The sequence below is a fragment of the Brachyhypopomus gauderio genome, unplaced genomic scaffold (assembly GCF_052324685.1).
Source record: "Brachyhypopomus gauderio isolate BG-103 unplaced genomic scaffold, BGAUD_0.2 sc98, whole genome shotgun sequence".
NCBI lineage: Eukaryota > Metazoa > Chordata > Actinopteri > Gymnotiformes > Hypopomidae > Brachyhypopomus > Brachyhypopomus gauderio.
The window spans coordinates 766,445-785,939 of record NW_027506919.1 but is presented as its reverse complement, the minus strand read 5'-3'; the positions used below and the strand labels follow the sequence as shown (position 1 = coordinate 785,939).

At 45.2% G+C, this 19,495-nt stretch overlaps 3 protein-coding genes across 6 annotated transcripts in view; all 3 read right to left on the bottom strand.

Moving 5' to 3' along the window:
• Nucleotides 1-2,400: 2,400 nt before the first annotated feature.
• Nucleotides 2,401-5,783, bottom strand: LOC143496647 (uncharacterized). Its single transcript, XM_076992830.1, has 3 exons — nt 5,671-5,783; nt 4,776-5,573; nt 2,401-3,449 (listed from the first exon to the last, which is right to left on the bottom strand). Exons 2-3 carry the CDS (start codon nt 5,461-5,463, stop codon nt 2,401-2,403), a joined length of 1,737 nt encoding a protein of 578 aa, XP_076848945.1. The 5' UTR covers nt 5,464-5,573; nt 5,671-5,783.
• A 731-nt stretch (nt 5,784-6,514) lies between these two features.
• Nucleotides 6,515-8,423, bottom strand: LOC143496657 (uncharacterized). Its single transcript, XM_076992842.1, has one exon. The coding sequence runs from the start codon at nt 8,092-8,094 to the stop codon at nt 7,399-7,401; it is 696 nt and encodes a 231-aa protein (XP_076848957.1). The 5' UTR covers nt 8,095-8,423; the 3' UTR covers nt 6,515-7,398.
• A 7,912-nt stretch (nt 8,424-16,335) lies between these two features.
• The window catches only part of LOC143496659 (uncharacterized), a 24,131-nt gene continuing 20,971 nt past the window's right edge, over nt 16,336-19,495 (bottom strand). For all 4 annotated transcript variants that reach the window (XM_076992848.1, XM_076992846.1, XM_076992847.1 and 1 more), the window contains one exon: nt 16,336-19,317. In XM_076992848.1, coding sequence (XP_076848963.1) covers nt 17,309-19,030 — 1,722 coding nt within the window. In that variant the 5' untranslated portion in view covers nt 19,031-19,317 and the 3' untranslated portion in view covers nt 16,336-17,308. The remainder of the gene's footprint in view (nt 19,318-19,495) is intronic.

Sequence of the window (19,495 nt, the reverse complement as noted above, 5' to 3'; positions counted from 1 at the left end):
ATGAATGTGGATCACACATCGGCCACATCAGTTTTGACTTTTTGAGAAACCAGTTTAACAAAAAAGTAAAATTCAACAAAAAATATCAGCATTTGTACTTTTTAAAATGTGTTTTTTAAGACTTTCCTCTACAATGTCAAAAATATACACTGAGAATCGTGTGTGTGTGTGGCATTTATATACATTTATATATCCACTGGGACCACTTTCCATGATTTTGGTTTCTTCAAAATAAGAGTCATGTGGTAGTTTCCTTTGAAATCATCTACTGTGAGTCAGACTCTTACCCAGAACACCACTCACAGCAGCACTAGTGTCTACCCGTCTCACAGTGGCATGGGTGTGCCACATCCCTCCATTATTCTGTGGCTGTGGTCAGCGTTGGAGGAAAGAAGGAACTATGATTTCTCTATTTCTCTATTTCTCCATCTCTAGTGGAGATGGAGAGATAGGCGTGTATACATATTAAAAACAAAACAACGTATAGTTCAATTATGATTTCTTTGCTGTCTGTGCTCTATAGAGCATGGGGAAGCTATGCTAACCTATGGAATTCCTGGAACAAAAAGGGAGGCGGGGCTTAGGTTAGATATGTTCCCATTATTGGCCTCATCAGATTTTCCAAATAAAGGTGATGTTGCCACGCTTCGCTACACCTGTAGGTTTGTTTCAGATCTACTGGTGTCTCCACGGCAACATGAAGGAGACCAAAGAGCAACATGAAGCCGAGAGCATCAAGATTACGAATGTAACACGACGACACTGATCACGAGGCAAACACTACAAACATCAATAAGAACTGCATGCTTATGTTTAATAAGTAAAAATAATCAAGTAGCTTGGGTACATAGGAATTACAGAGGAGAACACCAGAGTTCTGATGGCTGAAGCTCAGAGGAGCTTCATCTCTACGGGCTCTCCAGGCCTTACCATCCTCTTCCTCCTACAGACGCCCCAAAGAGTTCAGGATGTTCATCTAAAAACACTTTTATTTACTAGACTTAATGAACATTGTGAATGAGATATAGCTAAACATTATGAAAGAGTTACTGAAACGTTTGGAAAACGTAATAAAACACCGATTACTGTTTCTCACCCTGGGTATGTTTGGGTCCACTAGCCACTATGTAATATACACAAGGAACAGCTCAACATGAAGACATGAAGAACGACACAAAAGAAAAAGCACAAAACTTCTCACAAAGGCATCTCAAACTCCGGCGGAGAGTCTTTACCACGTCTTCTCTGACCACAGGACCGGGGCAAAGAGGTAAAATAGTCAGTAATTACATTAATGATAATGAATGAACCATACGTTGGTTTTAACAAGTAAAAAAAAAAAAAAAAAAAAGAGTCTTGCTTAAACATGTACACAACCCGCAGTCCCTCCGTTTGATCAGAAGAGGGCAGTGTTCATTTTCTCAATGCATCTCGTACTTTAGGATATTTTCATTGAGCACCAAAGCTGTGAACTGATTGCTTTTCAAAGTGACCACACCAAGAGAATTTGCTACATTTCTCCAGACAAGCTGTGGGGAAAAATTTAAATACAGCCAGGACCAAAATGACTGAGTTGGCCCACCCAAATGGTCCTGCCATTTCCAACACTGGTTGGACTATACTGGGTAGGTTAAATACCAGTAACAAAGGCCAAAAATATGTGAAAATGGCAAATTTCACACATTTTGCATACATATACATGAGTTATAATCCAAATGTCACTTCTTAGGCGTCAGTAAAGTGTAGGCCTAACTGCATGTAAAATATCAGCTCTGCTTTCTGACTTCTGATTGGCTTAAAAGTACCTTGTAATTTACCAGCTTTGAAAAGCTTGTGCGTGCATGCGGAAGCCGGTGTGAGACAGAGAGAAACCCCCTTTGGTCATGTGTCCCTACCCCTGCACAAACACCTATGTTACATTATCACGCCCTGCCACAAACAACCGTCCACAAAACCCAACCCACCGGGCATCAGTCCGCTCACGGGCGCCGATACTCGGGTCGGCTGGCCGAGCGATTCGCCCGGGTCGGTTCTGGGCGGGGCCGGGGTCCGTGCGGGGCGGAGCTAGACATGCAAACGCGACGTTTGTCCACAGAACCTGCTGCTTCTGCACCGGCAAATTGGTGCACAAGCGCTCGACAGGTCGTTACCCTGGAAACACGCAGCCGACGTATCGTCTGCATTCCTCAGACCGAAGGAATCTGGTTTTCCCAGATGCTCAACGTTAAACATCTGAAACGAGCCCGGATGGCAAAACGTTGACCAATAACTTTTGACACTATTTATTCACACACACACATACCAAAAAAAAAAATACTACCACTACTACAACTAGCCTCTGTATGTTTTAGGCCTATTTTAAAAGCTTTAAGTGACTCTCCGTTCTGACGCGGCCGCGTGCTAGACGCAGTCGACCGGGGCATCGCCTTCCTCACGCTCTTCCTCGCCCCACATGCCGAAGCGCATCTCCTCCTCGTCCACGGAAGCCGGGAGGTGGGCGTTGGCCGCGCCGGCCCCTCCTCCTCCCCCACCACCGCCCCCTCCCCCCCCTCCTCCTCCGTCCTCGTCGAGCCCACCCACGCCCAGCCTCTCCTGGGCCTCCTCCAGGCCCGGCTCCCCCTGGTGGGCGCGCAGGTGCTTGCGCAGGCCGGCGGCGTCCTTGAAGGCGCGCTGGCAGAGCGGGCAGCGGCAGGGCCTCTCGCCCGTGTGGATGCGCTGGTGGTGTTTGAGGTGCTGCAGGCGGCTGAGGCGTTTGCCGCACACCCCGCAGGCGTAGGGCTTCTCGCCCGTGTGCGTGCGCCGGTGCTTGCGCAGGCCGTCCAGGTGGCGGAAGCGCGTGCCGCACTCGGAGCAGGCGTAGGGCTTCTCGCCCGTGTGGATGCGCAGGTGGGTCTTCAGCGCGCCCGACTCGCGGAAGCGCCGGCCGCACACGGCGCACGGGTACGGCTTCTCGCCCGTGTGGATGCGCAGGTGCTTCTTCAGGCTGGAGATCAGGCGGAACGTTTTGCCGCACTCCATGCACAGGTGCGGACGCTCGCCGGGCGCCTCACCCATGAGCTCCGAGACCGCCCGCCGACGACGGTCCGGGGACTGCGCCTCGGCGCCCGGGCTCCGGACGCCTCCCGCGCCCACCGCGGGCACCTCCCTCCGGACGGGGCGCAGGCCGGACGGGCCCTGCGGGGGCGGGCTGCCGGAGGAGGGGCCGTTGTGAGAGCCGGAGGGGGCCGTGGGCGTCGGCTTCTGAGCGTGGCTGTGGGGGCGGGAGCCGCCCTCCTCTTCCACCACGTGGATGTAACCCAGGTCACACACGCTCTGGGCAGAAGGCTCGCCGTCAGGGTGGCCGCCCGCCCCCCGCACACACACGGGGCCGCTCACCGGGGCGTGCTCCTCCTTCACTGGGTACGGAGAGTGTGAGGTGGGGTGAGAGAGTCGTCTGTCAGTCAAACCACCTAGAAACACAGAGGAGGTGTCAAATCACATGCGTGTCCCTGCAGGAACCTAAAGATCTGGGCTTCTCTGGACACTAAATCCAGTCCACAACTAATGGAGATCTTACAATGAAAATGTACAACATGAGATGAGATTCAATTTATTGTCATTGCACATGTACGAGTACAGGCAATGAAATGTGGTCTAGCATCTGACCAGAGGAGCAATAAGCAGTGGGTAGAATGTACTATAAATATTATAAACAATATATACTGATGGGATATGCCAAGAGAGGTGAGTACATAAGGTTCCTACATCTAACCGTTTACATTATTATGATATGATCATTTTTTTCTGGACCGGGCTGAACACCTCACATGACCTCAGCTGCCACTTGTAGCATGTTTAGTCATGTTTACTCAGACATTTGTCTTGTGTAATGAAGTGAAGGTGCCATCCTGTTTCAGACTCCCGGTAAACACAGTCGGCAACACAAGGTTGTGAGTTGCTTCTTTTTCTTTTTTATCTCAGTATAACGCGATTCAGCCCATAACGATCATGTTGTAACACCCCCTCCCCTCAAAAGTAACCACTTAAACATACTAAACCTCCGGGTAAAATAGCAAAAACGTTGCAGCGTACGTGTTATAATTCATTGTCTGTGTTCTATGGAATCCGTACAAAGAGAATGTTTTATATTTCAGATATTTCAAAGAGGCTCAAATCGGATTACAGAAGTAGGCTATTTGGTGCGGGGCATAAAAAGGGCTGTTTAGCCAGTCTGTCTCAAACAGGGTGTACAAAGAGATTTTGTAAATAAATAATTTTTTTTAATATTGCGATTATTTTTCCAGGAATTTTAAGCCTCGGAATGTGCGTGTCTCTTCAGATTTCCGATAAATTATGTGTGTTATCACACATTGAATTTTTCACTGGGTAACTCTCCTATTCTGGGTTACACCTCATACTGTTGCCTTACTTGCTAACCATGCTCATGCTCATCCTCAGATGTGGGCTGGACGTGGCGACACACCACTGTCAACTCAACACTGTCAACCCAACACTGACACCCGCTCACATGCCACTACCATGTCGATGTCACCGCTGTGGCGAGAATAAACCTGCCACCCAAATAACAGCCACTCGGCCGTGGTCTGGTGGTCAGTCTGAAACAGGTAGAGGGTGTCTGACAATTTACGCGTGCCAACAGATGTCGCAGACTGTAGGGGCAATCAGACCTACAACTACAATCCAGACCTGGTGCTTGCTATAATAACTCCACTAATGCAAACTCAGCTCACGACACACTACGACGCGCAAATAAATATCAGTTCAAGCCATCTCACCCGTCCTGTTGACGTCGTGGCAGATGTGCACGGGCAGAGGGTCGTAGTAGCTGTTGGTCACGGTCCCGTCCGCCTGTATGGACAGGTGGCAGCTCTTGAACTCGTCCCTGGAGTCGAACCCGTGGATGGCATCGCCCAGCGCGCCGCTCAGCTCGGCCTCCCCGCCGGAGAAGCACCGAGGGTCGGCGTCGGCGGCGGTGCGGTGCGTTAACCGGGCGGGGTTCATGGGGCCGCTCTGGGGCCCCGGGTACCCGTGGTGGCCCGGGATGGTGGGGGGCCCCCCGAAGGGCCCCTGCAGCTGGTCGATCAGCTTCTGCGCGCTGCACAGACACTCCTGCAGCGTCTTCAGCTCCCTCTCCGACACCTCCAGCCGCACCTTCAGCTTCTCATTCTCCTGCTCCTTGCACGCCAGCTCGCCCTGCGTCTCGTTGATCACCGACACGATCTCGCCCAGCAGCGTGTCCACGGCGGCCGACAGCGTGGAGCGGATGGTGGGACCCAGGCGGGAGCGCAGCGAGGTGATGGAGACGTGCCGGTCCCGCCCGCCGTGCTGCCCCAGATCCCCTCTCTCGCCCTTCACACCTTTACTCGGGGGGTTGATGATGCTCTGCTTGCGGTGCGAGCCCGCGGCGGTACCGGACGGGTGGACCCGACCCGCCACACTCTCCCCCGCGCCGCTGCGCTTCATGGCGGATTCTCCCTCCACGGCCAACCGCTCCGCTCGGGGTTTGTTTATGTGTTTATTTTATCGCAGGTGTGAAAAACAAGCACCGAGCCGTGGCGGAGGTACCGGAGATCCTACCGGAGGCAGAAAAAACGAACATTAGACCCACAATAACACAATAACACAGTAACACTGTAACACAGTAACACTGTAACACTGTAACGCACTAACGGGTCTGACGCGCCGGACGGAGACGCAGTGGTTCTTCCACAATAAAACGGAGGAGGCCCGTTCTGACTTCTGATTGGTCCGGACTCTCGTCGCGGGGTGATGACGTACGCAGCGTGACCGCGGGCCGTTTTTTTTTATTTTTTTATAGCGAAACTGCTCAAACCAGCCTTGTGTGTTTACATTCAGTTTGGCACATTCACGCAGCCTTTTTTTTTCTTTTTTTTTAAATTAACAAATAAAGACATTCATTCAACGTAGAAAAACGTTCACAATTTTTGCTTTAAGTCAGGTAAAATTATGTACTTAGTTTGTTAGTCTTAGTAAGTTTCTTTCGTTATTTAGTGGGAAACCTAAGATTTTAGATCACAATCAGAATGTCACTGTACATCGATATAAACTCTTTAAAGTACATTGAATGCTTTAAAGTACATTTAATATTCATCTCTCTCTACCAACCTTTGGAAGAAGCGTTTTACCTGCACAGATGAAGGGCCTCCGTACAAAATATCCAGTTGTTCTGAAAAGCCTGTGCTCCCCTAAAAATCTAATTTTTAATGTATAGGTTACTTACGCTTAAAATAGTAATTATATGAATACATTTTACTCAAAGAGCACATCTCAATGTGTTAGAAATTCGGCCTTCAGGAATCAGGTTCAGATTCAGGAGTCAGGAGACTGGATGGCTTCAGTGTTGGCAAGTTTATTGACGCACAGAGTATATCAGGTTGATCTCAACCTGTTCCAGTGTAGGCTATTTTGAGAGGAATAAGGAGGAAGATGAGGAGTTTAAGGGGGGGTAAGTGGGGGATGAAGGTGAGGGCACCTGAGGAATCAACATGGGTGGGGTGGGTGGGGGGGGGGGGGTTGATAGTCGTCACCTTAGGGTTGAGACTTCAAAGGATCATACAAACAAAGGAGGGAGGTGTTGACCATGCACAGTTTGGGCAACCATCCATACTTCTCAGGGATTTGATGGTTGCCACATTAGGGGGTTGATTAAGTTATCTAGACAGACTGGAGACGAAGACTTATCTCTATAGAGACAAGGGGGTAAGATGTGGAAAAAAAGCACATTTTCTCTCACACGGTACTATAACGAAACACTAAGAAAATATTAGGAGTACAAACCATGTTGAAAAACCCTGAGTTAATAAATGAGTTTTTACTTTTTTTTAACAAGCTCAGAGGTGCAGAGATGATGACAAGACAAAGACTCAAAGCTGTGTTTCCAGCGGTAGAGAGTATGAGAGATGACAAGTAGGTCTACAGTCACAGATGTGCGTGAACTACTGGTGAATAGAGGACTAGAAGATCTCCACGGTAGGAAGAGTTGAGTCCATGTCTGAATTTGAACATCTTGAACATCTCTGGCATAAACATCCTCTGATCTAGAGTAGTGGCACAGAACCAGTTCCGCATGGTGCAATTATAAAGATTATCCACAGTATTTTGAGCACATGGATTGTATCAAAGACCAAATTCAGTTTAGAGGTAGGATTTCCAGTGCTGATACCTTCAAAATTGTAAAGGGTATTTTCCTTTTGGCAAATCAATTAACATGAAACAGGACATTTGTAATTTGTTAATGTATTTATTTATTCTGACAGATGCAGCCGATCAGTTGCTTCACAAGCTCAGTCAATAGACCTTTGGACTGTCTCTCATGGGTATGCCAAGGCCATAAGAGTCATGAGTCACATGATCCCACATCATGTTTTTATGTGGAAATCATAAAGCCTTGTCCCACTTCTGATCCACCTGCACTTCTTTCTCTGGTTCTTCCTGCTTTACCAGTGCACCTTCCTCTTCACATCCTCCTTCTTCCTCATCATCTTCCTCCTGCCTCCCCTCTTCTTCCTCTCCAGACTCTTCCTCATCATCTTCCTCCTGCCTCCCCTCCTCTTCCTCCTGCCATGCATTCTCTTCGTCCTCAGACTCTTCCTCGTGCCATTCCTCGTCTTCCTCCTCAGACTCTGAGAGCTGCACCTTCCTCTTCCTCTTTCCTCTTCTCATCATCTGTCTCTTTCTCACTGTGTCATTAGTGTGAGTCTTTAGATGAGCCTTCATGCTGGCTTTGGTCCTGAAGGTGACCTCACACACAGGGCAAGGGAACGGCTTTATGTCCGTGTGTGTGAGCCGATGCTTGGTCATATAAGCCAGCGCCTTAAATCGGGCCTTGCAGTCCGGGCACTCGAACGGCCTCTCTGAGGTGTGCACAGTCATGTGGATCTTCAGATTTGCTTTGATTCTAAAGCCTTTGCCACACAGTTCACAGAAATGTTTGATCGAGTCCTCCGTGTGTATCTTCTGGTGATTCCTGAGGTGAAATTTAGACTTGAAAACTTTTCCACACTCCGTGCATGAGGTGGGAGGTTCATGGTTATATCGGTGGTATATAAGCTTGCGGCTTGTGGTAAACGTCATCCCACAATCTTGGCATTTGTGTGAAGTCTTTTGTAGTCGATTCACATGTGAGGAAATATGGAAATATAAACGTGAATCACTGGAAAAAGCAACAGAACACTGGCAGCACTTCCAGTTTCTCGTTAATTTGTTTTTACACTTTGAGCGCCTTGGGAGTGTGTGCTGGCAGCCCTCCTCATAATGGGACTTTAAGAGTGTCTGGCAGAGCTGGCAGTATAGACAGAAAATTTTCTTTGGCGACACCAACAGTTTGCTTCCTCGCAGTGGAGGACTGTCCGGACACCCACCAGCACCAGAACCAGAACCAGCACCAGCACCAGTACCAGAACCACCACCACCACCACCAGAACCACCACCACCACCAGAACCAGCACCAGAACCACCACCACCACCACCAGAACCACCACCACCACCACCAGAACCACCACCACCACCAGAACCACCAACAGCACCAGAACCACCACCACCACCACCACCACCACCAGAACCACCACCACCACCACCACCACCCTGCTCTGGATGGGTTCCACTCAGTCCTTCAAGGGCAGGTGCTGGAGAAGCGGCATGCTGTGTGGGTCTCCTCGTCCTGTGCACTTCCGAGAACATCGTTTGAGGTGTACCAACATTCTGAGGAATTTGGCGTTCATGTTTGAAGGTCTCTTGTTGTAAAATGGTGTCTGACCTCGCGGAAGAGCCTGGTAAATGATGCTGAAAGTGACCTTGCCCAAGTGTGGACTGGCCGCCAGACATGTTTGGTGTTATACTGACTTGTGCTGACTGCAGTGTGTGCAGTGAAGAGTCTCCACCTCGTGGTGGCAAATGGAAGCGCATGTCAGGTGTGTCACAACAAGCCGTCACTGATTCAGTAACAACAAAAACGTTAGCAGGAGTGCTGGGCTGTTCTTCAAAATTTAAATATTGTGGTTTCATCCTTCTTAATCTGGTTTGTCTATCTTTATCTTTAATTGAATGATAATGGGCCCAAATAGGATCTTCATATTTTACAACACTCTGTCCCACCACTGTAACACATTGTGGCTGAGGAGCAGCACCCCCTGTCAAATCAGATGGTACATTCCAATTATAAACTTGTGCAGCTTCTCTGTAATTTAGAGCATTACCCATCTGACATGCTGCAGGTTTCGTTTTAGTCCATTGAGGTTCAAATTTAATCCCAGAGGCACCAGTGTCCCACTCTTTATCTTTAATTGAATGATAATGGGCCCAAATAGGATCTTCATCTTTTACAACACTCTGTTTCACCACTCTAACACTTTGTGGCTGAGGAGCAGCTCCCCCTGTCAAATCAGATGGTACATTCCAATTATAAACACCTGTAGCATCTCTGTAGGCTACAGCATTACCCATCTGACATGCTGCAGGTTCAGCTTTAATCCAGCAGTGTTCTGATTTAATCCCAGAGGCATCAGTGTCCCACTCGTTTTGTGAGGACAGGTAACATGCCCAGATTGGATCTTCATCGTTTTCATTTTTGACCACATGATCAGCTTTGATCTTCATCTGTTCCATGTCTGGAGTCTTCGTCGTCCTGCTTCTGGCTGTTTTCCAGTGAGGAGCTTTTCCTGTGAGTGTCCTCCACCCTGTGGTTATTGTCTCTCTCTGTACACTGAGGAAATATGGGTGATGGTTCCACTGTAGGTTGAGGTGATCGTCAGGTCTTCAGGTTTGGTGGACACACAGACAGGGCTCAGCCTGCACGGTTCTTCAGATGCTCATCCACTGCTCAGGTCACATGGGGCTCTTCTACAAAACACAACCAACAATCAATACTCTACCAGCAGCTAATGTTAGAATTTCCATATAAGTATTAATTTCTAACACGAACAAATGGTCACAGTTGAGTGGGCATTACATAATTAGACAAAAACTTCTACATTTTGACAATGTCATATATTAGTATAGGTCCCCTCATGTCAAAGTGACAGGTTGACCTCTAGTTGACCCCGCCCCCCCACATCACCCCACCATGTGACGTCATCACATCAATCAATGTCAAGACGATCAAAGTGTAAAGTAATGCTTTGATATTTTGTTTTGATAAGCTTAATTAAAACATTATTTTGATCTTCTTTGATGTCGACTCTCCGGAGCTGTGTAACCCTAGCCACCTGCGACACACACACACAAACAAACACGCACACACACACACACACACACACACACACACACACACACACACACACACACACACACACACACACACACACACACACACACACAAACCCCTAGTCCACACAGAACAACGCTAAAGACAGAGGGTCTCAGGCACACACACACACACACACACACATACTGATGTGCTCGCACATGACCTTGACTAGCGCTGTAGGGAAACCGTTATCTGCACACACGCACACACACACACACACACACACACACACACACACACACACACACACACACACACACACACACACACACACACACACACACACACACACACACACACGCCCTAGTCACACACACACACACATACACACACATCCCTAGTAACACAGGGATGTCCGGGGTGCGTGTCTAGCGCGCGAGCATTTAAAGAGAGAGAGAGGGGGAACGTTTCCTTGAGGAGTCACCATGCAGTCTAAGGTGGTATTGTCCATACAAACCATTTTTTTCCTGAGTGAGGCCCCATACTGACTTGAAGTAACTCTGAGGGTCCTCAGCACGCTGAGTTGACCTCGTCACCTTTCCCTCAATGAATTAACTCAGGTCTTCCCACACACACACACATACACACACACACACACACACACACACACACATACCGATGCACTCGCACATGACCTTGACTCACGCTAGACACGCACCCCGGATTGGTGTGTTGAGAATGCCTCCTCATTGGTTCATCAGAGTTTTGTTTGAAGTTACTCAAAGTAAGCATATTTGTGTGCGCATGCGCGGTTCTGTGTTACTAGGGATGTGTGTATGTGTGTGTGTGTGTGACTAGGGCGCGTGTGTGTGTGTGCGTGTGTGCAGATAACGGTTTCCCTACAGCGCTAGTCAAGGTCATGTGCGAGCACATCAGTATGTGTGTGTGTGTGTGCCTGACACCCTCTGTCTTTAGCGTTGTTCTGTGTGGACTAGGGGTTTGTGTGTGTGTGTGTGTGTGTGTGTGTGTGTGTGTGTGTGTGTGTGTGTGTGTGTGTGTGTGTGTGTGTGTGTGTGTGTGTGTGCGTGTTTGTTTGTGTGTGTGTGTCGCAGGTGGCTAGGGTTACACAGCTCCGGAGAGTCGACATCAAAGAAGATCAAAATAATGTTTTAATTAAGCTTATCAAAACAAAATATCAAAGCATTGCTTTACACTTTGATCGTCTTGACATTGATTGATGTGATGACATCACATGGTGGGGTGATGTGGGGGGGGGGGGGGGGGTCAACTAGAGGTCAACCTGTCACTTTGACATGAGGGGACCTATACTAATATATAATGTCAAAAGATTTGTGAAGGAAATATTGATTATATTCATGTGTGATTCATGTTAATCATGTCCATGCAGACACTATAACACAGTCTGTGTGTAAAGTACTGCTTGCACTGCTTAGTAATTTACTGTAACCATATTGAAGATGTTTTTCTGTAGGACTGAAGTTTTGTGCAGAACCAGATAATATTGCTTATAATATAATTATAATAATATAATTATTAATATAATTATAATCAATAATATATATTGATAATATTGCTTATCCATTTCTATACACCCAAGGTTGAATCCCAGGGAAACTGATAACTGCTCCTGGGAAGCAGCATCCTTAGTTTTTTCTACACACACACTTTGACTATAAACATTCTGGACTGAGAGAGACAGTTCATAGTTACTGCATGAAGCGTAAGCTTCACATCATACTTTTATATTTTGTAACTCTCTTGCTATCAAATAAATACTGCTTAATATAATTATAAGACCTCGAATTCTGTGCCATCAATTCCACCACAGATTCTTTCCTAAAACACTCTGGGCAGGATATTCAATCTTTTATTTCAATCTGTCAGAGATGTCATGTTGACTGTGTCCTCCCTTTGTAGTGAGAAACTGGGAGTCCTTCATAGATGGATGATGTAGTAGATTAAAGACATTTCTGCTCAGCTAAACCATGTCAAACATTTGTTGTAATCCTACAGTGTTGTTGCTATCTGCTATCTACCTGTTGTATAATATCATCAAAGGCAAAGCTGCAAATAGTGAGAAAGCAATCTTGTAATATAACAAACAAATAATATAACAAACAAAACAAAAAAACAGTTACAATGTAACATCTAATACTTGTGTTCCAGTTGTTAATATGAATATGGATGAATATTAACCGTTTACTCGTTTAATCTTTAATCTACTTGTATGTCTAAATAGACTTCATAGGCTTCACTGATAACAGATATATGATGAGAATCAAAATAAATCAGGATGTGAAGTAATTAACACATTTTAACACTTTACACGTACTGTCAGCTCCACACCACACACTGCTGTGTGAATGACTCCGTCAGGGTGTTTACATACGGAGATTACTGTAGCGTATTTTATGCGAGAGTGAGATTACTGTCTGCGAGAGTGCGAACATAAGGTTAAATCGAGCAGGTCAGGCACACGGAGCACGGAGAATCAAGAAAACCCAGAAAAAATAGCAACAGCGAGAGAAAAGAAACAAAGCGCGGCACACCTGCGCGCGCTCCACCGTGTTCAGCGCGCGCGGCGGCACGCACGTGACCCTGATTTCCTCTGCGTGGAGTCTGCAGAGTTCTACTTACTGCAGTGATGATGTCCTGTGTTGTATTTAATCACTTTGACCTCGCGAAATAACAAAAGCAGTGCTAGCTAACAACACGAACGTGTTCGGATTCAGATAAATTACCAACCAAGCTAACAACATAGTTGTTTAGATTTGGCATACACTGTGACTTTCAACAATTATAAATCACCGCAAGACCTTCAAAGTTGTGGTAACTGCGTTTATATAACGAATGTAACGTGTATTGTTAATCACGTTTAGACTGCATGTAATCATCCACCCGGCGTTCATCTCTTGACTTATTTCATCTTGTAATTATGAAGCAGGCATAATGTGCTCCGTGTGGCCGTCGATCGCAGTCGGAGAAGGAGTGTGTGAAGTGTGAATCTGGCTGTGTTGTGTTGTTAAAATATATTAAACTTTCACGTCCTGATGTATTTTGATTCTCAGCGCATAGCTGTTATTAGGATCTTTTCAGTTAAATATTGACTACATCAGCTACTGGAACACAAACAGCTGTCAGTAAGGTTGTGGCTACAAAAGTTGTTTTATTCGTTTACTGTAATATTGTTTTATTTACATGGTTAGTTTCTCACTACTTGCAGCCTGAGTAGTACAGCAATAACACAAAGCCTGTGACCTCTGTCCGAAAGATGCTGTTTCTTTGGGAACACACACACACACACACACACACACACACACACGCACGCACACTCATTCACAAACACACGCACACAAACTCATTTACACACAAACTCATTCACACACACACACACACACACACACACCCTCTTTCTTTTTGATGTGATTCCATGATACCGTATCTACTGGTTGATTTCAACAAATATACTTTTGAAAACGTACTTATTTTTGCGGTGATAACTTAATGTGTGTATAATGTATATATCTGAACGCCTTTGCAGTATTAACTGACAAAGATCTCACTTCGGTCTTAGATTAGTTACCTCAGCACACCGGAGGTCCAAACCTGCTTCTTTGAAAGCTGGTGTTGAAACCGCTACAAACAGCATTGACCAGTCACTTTTTATTACAGTTATTTACTGAAACATTTCGTTTTTTTTCTCCTTCGCTTTTCAGCATTCAAACACACATTTTCACAAAAACCAGACAACGAAAGTGAAAAACAAAAAAAAAACATTCAGGACTTTAAAAAGTAGTTAGACTTTTTAAAGATGCAAAGTAAACGTGCTGTTTCTGTGCCCATTGCTCGACAAACAGCAGCAGATAAAAACGAGTCACACTGATCGCAGATGTCGTACGTTCATTGTGTTTCGTGTAAGGCGACTACGTGATATTACATTTTCTTTTAGTCTATGCGAAAAACAAACACTTACCACAGACAAGACTTAAAATCCGGCGGAGTAAACTAAAGTCCCGTTTACTCCAGCAGAGCCAGACTGAAGCTCCGCGGCCCGGTGATCTGTGCCGGGAGGGACGCGCGCGCCTTTTATGCGTCTAGGCACCATTAACACACGCAGGTGTTAACCCCACTCAACCTTTTCATTTGGACATAGGGGATTCAAACGAATACGCACGACTTCGACACAATGGTGGTACAATAATAATAAAAAAGACAGATAAAGGTGTGTTTACAGATTTGTTAACACGTGTAAACACACCTTTAAAATGTATAAAATGTGGTCACGAGCCTTCCAGACACGTGCTGGAGAGTCAGTGCCTCACCTGAACCCCGACACTGATCTACCGTAAATGGGACCTGTTATTCACTTCAAATGAGTCTGCTTTCTTATTTTTGTTGAGTATTATTTACTTTGTTGCTAGATTGTTTGAGAAATGGGGGATTAAAGATAAAGTGGGAGTGTGGGAACCACACCACTGACGTTTATGACATTGGGCAATACATATGAGTGTGTCTGCGTGTACTGGGACGTGAACCCTCGCCGTGGTGTTATTTACACCGAGTGCCACTATTATTCTCCTGGGTACCCAAACAGCTTGTAAAGTAATTGTATATCGTTTTGCGGTTTGATTACGAATCGTGTTTTCTTTTGTTATGAAATGACTGAATCGTTAAACAAAAGCCCCAGCGTCAGTCCTTGGGCTCCTAGATGTCTACTTACATGAGCCGGCTTCAAGTGGACACTGCCTTGTTAACCACGCGTCTTTGAGGACGAAACCCTTTGATGTTGTGTTATCCGCTTTGATGTCACATGACCAGAAGCTTTGTTTCTGAACTCACGGCCGGCCCTTCCATTAAGCAATATATGCAAATACTAGGGGCGCCGTCTGTCCGCGGCGCGTTTTTTCCACTTAATCAGCATTTAATTGTTTAATAATATTAGTCAAATGAATAATTATTATAATAATAACAACACACGACACCTATCACCTATGTGCCTCGAGTATTGTGCTGGCTGCATATTATCGCCCTATAAGCAAAGACTGGTCTCCAGTGTGAGTCTTTCCAGGCTTATGACAGGTTTGTACCGGACTGAAGAGACTTCATCTGGGTTTCTACACAAAACATCTGAGTTCGACTGAGTTCATCCTGCTCGTGGAGTAGGCCATCATACTCCATCATTTTTCTTTTACTTTACAGAGGACCTGCATAACAATTTTTTTTGGGGCACCCCTTTTTCATTATTAAATAACTGTTTTGTAGCAGGGTAATATTAGAACTGCATGGACATATACATACAATGTTTTGTGAACTGTAAGATGTATTCTCTCAGGTTGGTTATATACTGTGTACACTGTAAAATTTTTTACCCCATATATACTCAATAAAATTGTGGCAACAGACAAGCAATACTTTTGAGCAAATATTACTAGGCTTGGTATTGAGTGAAAAAAGTAAAAACAATATATGAATAATCAGTTTCAATCTACACAAATATTGAGTGGATTCAAAATGCAAACTAATAGTACTAATAAAATTAAGTCGACACTCGCATGCAGTACAGAACGAACAAACGAATGTCGCCAATAAAATCTACAGGAGAATGAATCAATGTCATTTTAAATCATATTTAAAATTTTTACCCCTCCACTTACTGTAGTGAATGTGGTATTTTGCTAAATGTATGACTACATTTATGGCATCAGAGAAATCCAAACTTAAGTTTTCTGCATAAAATGAAATCTACATCAAAAGAAGGAATGTTAAGTTTGACATTAGTCCAGTTTCTAATGAAAAAAAAAACAAATGCTCGTGGGATCCATCTTCTGATTTACAAAAGACACATGTATCAACATCAGATTTAAATGTTCTTTCAAGAAACATGGTTACAGGATATATCTTAGTTATTATTTTGAAAGTGTTCACTTTAGAATATACTGTATATCGGCCATTTGACAAATTTGGAATGAGCAAAAGCCATTGTGGTTTTATAATTTGTAAGAGGATGTTTCTTGACCCGTGGGAATCCTGCAAATCAAATAAAATCAAATCCAAATTTTATTTATATAGCGCTTTTTACAACAGTTGTTGTCACAAAGCAGCTTTACAAGTGCCGGGTCCTAGCCCCCAGTGAGCAAGCCAAAGGCGACAGTGGCAAGGAAAAACTCCCTAGTTTTTTGCATGAGGAAGAAACCTTGAGAGGAACCAAGACTCAGGGGGGGAACCCATCCTCCTCTGGCCGATCCCAGTCACCATGACAACAGTAATTAAAAGAGATAATTAAAAGAATAATAAAGAATAATATAAAAGAGATAAAGTGATGGGAATGATAAATAATTCTCATCTTTGTGAGTATTTATATGCATGTGTTCTCTATGTAATTCTTATTCTTAAGAGTCCTAGACTTCTTGATGGTCAGTAAATAGTAAAAGTAAATAATCCATTTCAGCCTCATCCAGCCATCACAGCTGATAAAACTCCAGATGTAAAAATTCAATCTCCAACACATTTCATATTTTCCTTATTTTTAATGTGTGGGGCAGCTGTGTGAGGTGACACATTCATTTCAATAAAAATGAAGGACGTAATGTCTGTAGATCACACACCACACACAACCTGACCAGGAAGGAAGCGTTACAAAAGAGGATTTACATTAAACCAGCTCAGCGCAGGTGTGGGCGGGTCTGTGGAGCTGTGTGGTCTCTGGTGGACATGGACTCACTCAGATATATCAGAGCTGGATCAGCTGTTTATCCAGGCTGGACACCCGTAATGTCAGTTACAAATCCTGCTAGTATAGTTCAGACTAGCTCATCAAACACCTACCAGCACACGTCCTCAACTGGAGGCAACTGGTCACTTGCTTTACAAGCTCACAGTCAAAAGTCCGTTGGACTGTCTGTGTTATGAGTCACATGATCCCAGACCAGCTGTTGTACACACACATGACCCCCATAAACAAAATGAGGAAATTTCCACTATGGTTCCATGCTGGTGACCTTTGACCCTCTTGTCCCACTTCTGTTCCACCTGCACTTTTTTCTGGTTCCTCCTGCTTTTCCTGTGCACTTCCTCTTCATATCATCATTCTTCCTCATCATCTTCCTCCTGCCTCCCCTCCTCTTCCTCTCCAGACTCTTCCTCATCATCTTCCTCTTGCTTCCCCTCCTCTTCCTCTTCAGAAGCTTCCTCATCATCTTCCTCCTGCCTCCCATCCTCTTCCTCATCATATTCCTCCTGCCATGCATTCTCTTCGTCCTCAGACTCTTCCTCTTGCCATTCCTCATCTTCCTCCTCAGACTCTGAGAGCTGCACCTTCCTCTTCCTCTTTCCTCTTCTCATCATCTGTCTCTTTCTCATTGTGTCATTAGTGTGAGTCTTTAGATGAGACTTCATGCTGGCTTTGGCCCTGAAGGTGACCTCACACACAGGGCAAGGGAACGGCTTTATGTCCGTGTGTGTGAGCCGATGCTTGGTCATATAAGCCAGCGCCTTAAATCGGGCTTTGCAGTCCGGGCACTCGAACGGCCTCTCCGAGGTGTGCACAGTCATGTGGATCTTCAGATTTGCTTTGAATCTAAAGCCTTTGCCACACAGTTCACAGAAATGTTTGATCGAGTCCTCTGTGTGTATCTTTTTGTGATTCCAGAGGTGAAATTTAGACTTAAACATTTTTCCACACTCCGTGCATGAGGTGGGGGGTTCATGGCTGCGTTTGTGGTATTCAAGCTTCTTTCTTGTGTTAAAAGTCAACCCACAATCTTTGCACTGGATCTTCACATGTCTGGAAATATGGAGACATAAACGTCCATGAGTGGAAAAAGCAACAGAACACCGGCAGCATTTCCAGTTTCTGGTCAAGGTCCTTTGCCTGTATGAAGCTCCCTTTGGGAGTTTGTGCTGGCAGCCCTCCTCATAATGGGACTTCAAGACTCTCTGGCAGAGCTGGCAGGATAGATAGAAGTTTTCATGTTGTGAAGTGGTGAGAGACCTTGACGAAGAGATCAAATGACCTTGTCCAAGCGTGGATGTTTGACCAGATTTATTAGGTGTCATAATCACTATTGCTGACAGGAGTGTGTGAAAAGAAGAGTGTGGTGGTGGTAGAAGGTAGTGCACGTCAGGTGTGTTACAAGCAGCCACCGATTCAGTAACAGTGGCGGATGTGCAGGGCTCTTCCTTAATATTTAGATGTTGTGGTTTTATCTCCCTTAATCTGGACTGGTTTTCTTTATTTTTATTTGAATGATAATGGGCCCAAATAGGATCTTCATCTTTTACAACACTCTGTTTCACCACTGTAACACTTTGTGGCTGAGGAGCAGCTCCCCCTGTCAAATCAGATGGTACATTCCAATTATAAACACCTGTAGCATCTCTGGAGGCTACAGCATTACCCATCTGACATGCTGCAGGTTCAGTTTTAATCCAGCAGGGTCCTGATTTAATCCCAGAGGCACTAGTGTCCCACTCTTTATCTTTAATTGAATGATAATGGGCCCAAATTGGATCTTCATCTTTTACAACACTCTGTTTCACCACTCTAACACTTTGTGGCTGAGGAGCAGCTCCCCCTGTCAAATCAGATGGTACATTCCAAGTAGAAACACCTGTAGCATCTCTGGAGGCTACAGCATTACCCATCTGACATGCTGCAGGTTCAGTTTTAATCCAGCAGTGTTCTGATTTAATCCCAGAGGCATCAGGGTCCCACTCGTTTTGTGAGGACAGGTAACATGCCCAGATTGGATCTTCATCGTTTTCAGTTTTGACCACATGATCAGCTTTGATCTTCATCTGTTCCATGTCTGGAGTCTTCGTTGTCCTGCTTCTGGCTGTTTTCCAGTGAGGAGCTTTTCCTGTGAGTGTCCTCCACCCTGTGGTTCTCGTCTCTCTCTGTACACTGAGGAAATATGGGTGATGGTTCCACTGTAGGTTGAGGTGATCGTCAGGTCTTCAGGTTTATAGGTCAGCAGAAGGTTTATTCATGTGTTATTTGTTATTCAAGAATGTTTAAGGGTATTTTTCATCTTCTTCACCATTCTAGGCAAACTAATGTAAAATGTGCTCATCACCAGCACATATCAGTTCACCTACAAACAAAAGCAAACAGTAGATGAATATAAATGAATATATGAATATATATTTATACAATTTATTAACACTATTGCATATTTATTGACACATGTACCATTAGAATCAAACTTTAGTTAGTGTCACTGTCCAGTATGGTACAGATTGTGCATTCATCCTCTGCATTGTCTAGAAAAC

Bases quoted from the DNA above. Each gene is read 5' to 3' on its own strand.
- LOC143496647 (XM_076992830.1), bottom strand. From the start codon at position 5,463: ATGAAGCGCAGCGGCGCGGGGGAGAGTGTGGCGGGTCGGGTCCACCCG. The intron at 3,450-4,775 runs GTGAGATGGCTT...CTGTGTTTCTAG, and splicing joins CCACGACGTCAACAGGACGG to GTGGTTTGACTGACAGACGA.
- LOC143496657 (XM_076992842.1), bottom strand. From the start codon at position 8,094: ATGACGTTTACCACAAGCCGCAAGCTTATATACCACCGATATAACCAT.